Raw genomic sequence first — 4959 nt, 5'->3', positions numbered from 1 at the left:
CACATGACGACCGCAGAGCCTGCCAGCCTGGAGACCCTGTGTGTGCTGTACCAGAGCGATGACTACATCGTGGTGGACAAGCACTGGGACATCCGCATTGACAGCAAGATGTGGTATGAGAAACACACAGTGCAGGCGCAGCTCCGGCACCGCTTCCCTCAGCTGGCAGACCCTAGCACCTACTATGGATTTAGGTCAGAGTCTCATTGATGCTAACTGCATCACCTCACCCACATCATGTTCACAAAGAGTAATAGTCTCATCATCCTCCACCCCCCCACCAACAGGTTCTGTCATCAGTTGGATTTCTCCACAAGTGGGGCTCTTTGTGTTGCCCTCAATAAGGCTGCTGCCGGCCGGGCTTACCGCTGCTTCAAGGACCGTACCGTGACCAAGGCCTACCTCGCCCTGGTGTGAAATACAGTGACACACGTGCACACAGCAGAGTCATTATTGTATATCTTTTAGTATGTGACGCTGCATAATGAATAATTTGATGTGTGATTAGAAAGACCTGTAAGGAAATACAACTAATTGAAAATGTTTTCTTTCCCAGGTACGTGGCTGGGTAGAAGAAGAGACACAAACTTTGGACTTCTCCATCGGCAAGAACTCCTCAGAGGGAAAAACACACATGATGTGTATTGAGGGAACAGAAGGTACATGAACCCGGCTTGCCTGTGTGGGTGTTTTGTGATGTTCAAAAATGTTAAAAAATTTTGTTCAGTAAGTTTTGTTTGCTTGTCTGTTTTTTCACAATGGGAAAGATCAGAATCAAAAATGTTACGTTGTCAGCACAAGGCAATGGAAATTTGTCTTTGATAAACTTAGTTTAAAATTATTAGTAGTGATGTACATTTATTGTTGAATACTTGATGATGCAGGCTTGGCATGATTGAACTTTTTTTTTAAAGATAACTACTGAGTATTAATTTTTCCTGCTGATCTTCCCCCATTCTTCTCTCGTCAGGTTGTGAGAACCCCAAGCCTTGCCAAACTGAGCTGACGGTGTTGGAGTATGGGTTGTATGATAGAGACCCTGTCACCAAGGTGCTACTGAAGCCACTCACTGGTAAAACACTCATTTGCTTCTTTTCATGGAAGTACCCTTGTTCTCATAAGGCAAATTTCTTTGTTTTTGTTGTTCACTGAAGACATTTGGGTTTAAGATCAAAAGATGAGTATGAGTTCAGAAGTCCTTTGTTTTGTTGGCAGTGTGCTTTGGCTCATTGTCCTGCTGCATGATAAACTTCCTCCCGATTAGTTTCAATGGGTTTCTCCATAAATTGGCAGACAAAATGTTTCTGTACACTTCTGAATTCATTCTGCTGCTACCATCATCAGTTACATTATCAATAAATATTAATGAGCCTGTTCCAGAAGCAGCCATGCTCGCCCAAGCCATGACATTACCTCCACCATGCTTCACAGATGAGCTTGTATGCTTCGGATCATAAGCAGTTCCTTTCTTTCTCCACACTTTGGCCTTTCCATCTCTTTGGTAGAGATTAATCTTGGTCTCATCAGTCCATAAGATTGTGTTGCAGAACTTTTGCGGCTCATCTCTGTTCTTCTTTGCAAATTTCAATCTGACCTTCTGATTCTTCCTGCTGATGAGTGGTTTGCATCTTGTGGTGTGACCTCTATGTTTCTGCTCTCTGAGTCTTCTTCCAACAGTGTATTGTGATACCTTCATCCCTGCACTGTGGAGGTCGTAGGTGAGAGCTGTGATTTTCTGTCATCAACTACTGTTGTTTTCCTTGGCCGACCTGTTCGACGTCTGTTGCTCAGTACACCAGTAGTTTCTTTCTTTTTCGGGACTTTCCAAATTGTTGTGCTTGCTATGCCCAATGTTTGTCCAATGGCTCTGGTCGATTTTCCTTCTTTTCTGAGCTTGACAATGACTTGCTTTTCTCCCACAGACAGCTCTCTGGTCTTCATGTTGGTTTATCCTCTTTAACAGGAAATGCAGTCTTTATAGGATGAAAACTTAGACTAGTCATGCAGAGCTATTTAATGTTTGGACAATCAACCTAAAAGGCAACAGCTGGGCAACAAGAAACATCTGTCAGTCACATGTTCCAATAGTTTTGCTCACTTGAAAAATGGGTGGGTTCAAGCAAAGGGTGGTAGGTTTCATACTCATCTTTTGATCTTAAACCCAAATGTCTTCAGTGAACAACAAAAACAAAGGAATTTGCCTTACCGTTCCAATACTTTTGGAGGGGACTGTAAGAGAACTGATTTCTTCCTCCTTCTTTTTTTTTTAACCTTATTTAGAAATAAATCTTATCTGGACAAGTCTAGAGGAAATTTATATTAAAATAAGATAAATGAAGACAATATATTTATAATTAATATTTATATCGTTTCTTTTAATCTTGCCTGGCCGTTTCATCGTGGTCGTTGGTGTTGGGGACAGCTCACCTGAGATACAACGCCTTCATCTTATATTTACATGCCAAATTAACCTAAATAAAAGTAGATTGACATGGATGTAAAATATAAATAACCCATCTCTGATTAATTAAGCATACTGTATTATCTCACTGTGAATGATTGGTATATATCTAACACCACTGCATCTTTCTCACTATACTGCTAGATTTATACTTGGGAGAAAGGATTATAGAGATGATTATGTTGACCTTGAGATACCTTACACTGGCACAGCTGTGAAAAATCATTCTCCTTTTCTGGCTCCTCGCCACCACCTTTCTCCCCCCAGGACGAACCCACCAGTTAAGGGTGCACTGCAGCGCAATAGGCCACCCCATCGTTGGGGACTTCACGTACAGCTCGGGAGTGGATGATGCCCCCTACCGCATGATGCTGCATGCTCACCTCCTCCATATTCCCCTGGAACCTCAGCCCCTGCTCGTCTCTGCTGGAGACCCCTTTGTCCCCACGGAGGATCCCAAGTGGCTCCCGCAGCGCTCCTTAAGACCACTGACAGCCACTGTGGAGGCCCTCCTGGAGCACGAGGTGGAGAAGGGCCGGAAGATCAGAGAGGAGGAGAGAGAGAGGGCGAGAAAGAAGGAGGAGAGGAGGAAAGGAAGCAGGGAACAGAGCACTCAGGAGGAGAGTGAGGAGCAGAGGAGGGAGTGTCAAGAGTGGCTGAGTGAATGGGCTGGAGACTGATGGAGTTTTTTTGTATAATTATTTATTTTAATTTATTTTAGCTGTTTACTTATGAAGACCATGTTGAGCATGCATGCTCTATCTCATTGACCACCTGCCTTGTATTAAAAGGGTATACACAGACATGAACCTTAGTTCCTTCACAAGCCAGTTACATGCCAGTTACGTTACAAAAGAAGTGTGTGTGAGTATGTAAATTACTGCTCTCGTAAACAATTCATAGCTGCTCGCTATAACCAGTCCTTTACAATGAGCCGCTGAGCGACTTTTACTGCAGTAGCTGAGAAATAAGTGCCTTGCTCAAGTTCATGTTCATAAGTGAGGGATTCATGCCATTCATTATTTTAATACATATCCACCGTAATAAGAGTAACTATTTAATTGGGGATTTTTGTCACAAGTTTATGCCAGATATTGTCAGATGAAATAAACCTGGTAGGGGGGCCTGAAAAGGAGCAGTTGTTCTGAATTTGTCCAGGAAATGCTGGTTAAGTCCAAGTGTGTTGTCACATATGCTGCGTGGCTGTAACATACATGGAATCCTATGTAAGATCATATAGCCTGTATGTTTCTTTGCATTTTGACATACAGTCACTGTATTCAACCCCCTTCCTTGTTTTTTTTATGTCTGATTGTTTTACAATGTTGAATCTCACTGTTTAACGAAAAAGCTTTTGTCAATGTAAAAATGTATCTTCGTTCAATAATAACATAAAAAGCTGAATAAATGGTTGAACTAACTAAATCATCACTGTTGCAGCTAGTTGTCAAGAAATTGTAGGTTAAATGCATCTGCAACTGGAAGGGCCCAAAAGCTTGTTTGTCCATGTCCTGGCAAAAAACCCCACCACCACCACCAAGGAATACACCAAACAAATATGTAGTAGTGTACTGAAAAGATAGCAATCAGGGGAAGGATGGAGGGACATTTCCAGGGCACTCAATATCTTTGGGAGTACAGTAACGTTAATATAAAATGTAAAGAGTAAGGCACAGGTGTTAATTTGGCTTGAGCAGCATGTACTCAAAAACAGAGTCGGTGAGGAGGGCTCTATGAAAAGAGGACACCAAGAGGTCCATGGCGGCAATGATGGAATTTTCAACTTGAATAAACATCACCAGAAACATTTTATTCACAGCTCCTGCTACCTGTTGCTGCACAAAGTATAAGGCAACAGAACTATGCAATTCATATTGTCCGAATGCCCGGCGGTGGCTTTAAGTTTTCGCCAGAGAGAGAGAGAGAGACATAGGTAAAATTCAAAGCACAAACATGGTATTTATTAGCTTCCATACAGACATGATGAGACACCAAATCAGCAACAAACGTATACTGAAAGCAACTAGCTGCCTTATGTACACTCCCTCCTGCAGGTAATTACGTGGGTAAAACTACTTGGGTGGGACCACAATCATTTAGAATAATTAATATTTACCTAAAACCCAACACCGTAGAAAAATATAGCACAAAGAATGAATATTGACATAAATACAAATTTCTATCAATAAATCAAAAACACATACACTGAAAATAATCACATAAATCAACATTGTTGATGTCTTTACTCCCCTTAACCTCAGCTTCATGGTTTGTTCCTGCAGCTCTTAAGGTGCTTGGGCCTACAATACTCTTCTGCCCCCCTGCTGAGGAGACAACCAGGAAGAGGTAAGTACTAGCATTGTTTGCGTTAGCTGTGTGAGCTAATTTGATATCTAACTGGATTAGAGTAGAATCACTTAATACTATGTTGTGAACCTTGACTATTAATGATTAAGGTTTCTTGTCACACAGGCAGGATGGCCAGACCCCCCCCCCCC

At 41.9% G+C, this 4959-nt stretch overlaps 1 protein-coding gene across 2 annotated transcripts in view; it reads left to right on the top strand.

Moving 5' to 3' along the window:
• Positions 1-3881, top strand: part of LOC123986194 (RNA pseudouridylate synthase domain-containing protein 1-like) — a 5150-nt gene extending 1269 nt beyond the window's left edge. The window contains exons 2-6 of one of the 2 annotated variants that reach the window (XM_046074326.1): positions 4-194; positions 288-411; positions 557-659; positions 971-1072; positions 2729-3881. In XM_046074326.1, the coding sequence (XP_045930282.1) occupies positions 4-194; positions 288-411; positions 557-659; positions 971-1072; positions 2729-3141 (933 nt within the window). In that variant the 3' untranslated portion in view covers positions 3142-3881. Of the gene's footprint in view, positions 1-3; positions 195-287; positions 412-556; positions 660-970; positions 1073-2728 lie in introns of those variants that run through there. The other variant, XM_046074336.1, reaches the window with a different exon arrangement.
• The last annotated feature ends 1078 nt before the right edge of the window (positions 3882-4959 follow it).

The sequence above is a fragment of the Micropterus dolomieu genome, linkage group LG02 (assembly GCF_021292245.1).
Source record: "Micropterus dolomieu isolate WLL.071019.BEF.003 ecotype Adirondacks linkage group LG02, ASM2129224v1, whole genome shotgun sequence".
NCBI lineage: Eukaryota > Metazoa > Chordata > Actinopteri > Centrarchiformes > Centrarchidae > Micropterus > Micropterus dolomieu.
This window is presented reverse-complemented; position numbering and strand designations above follow the sequence as displayed.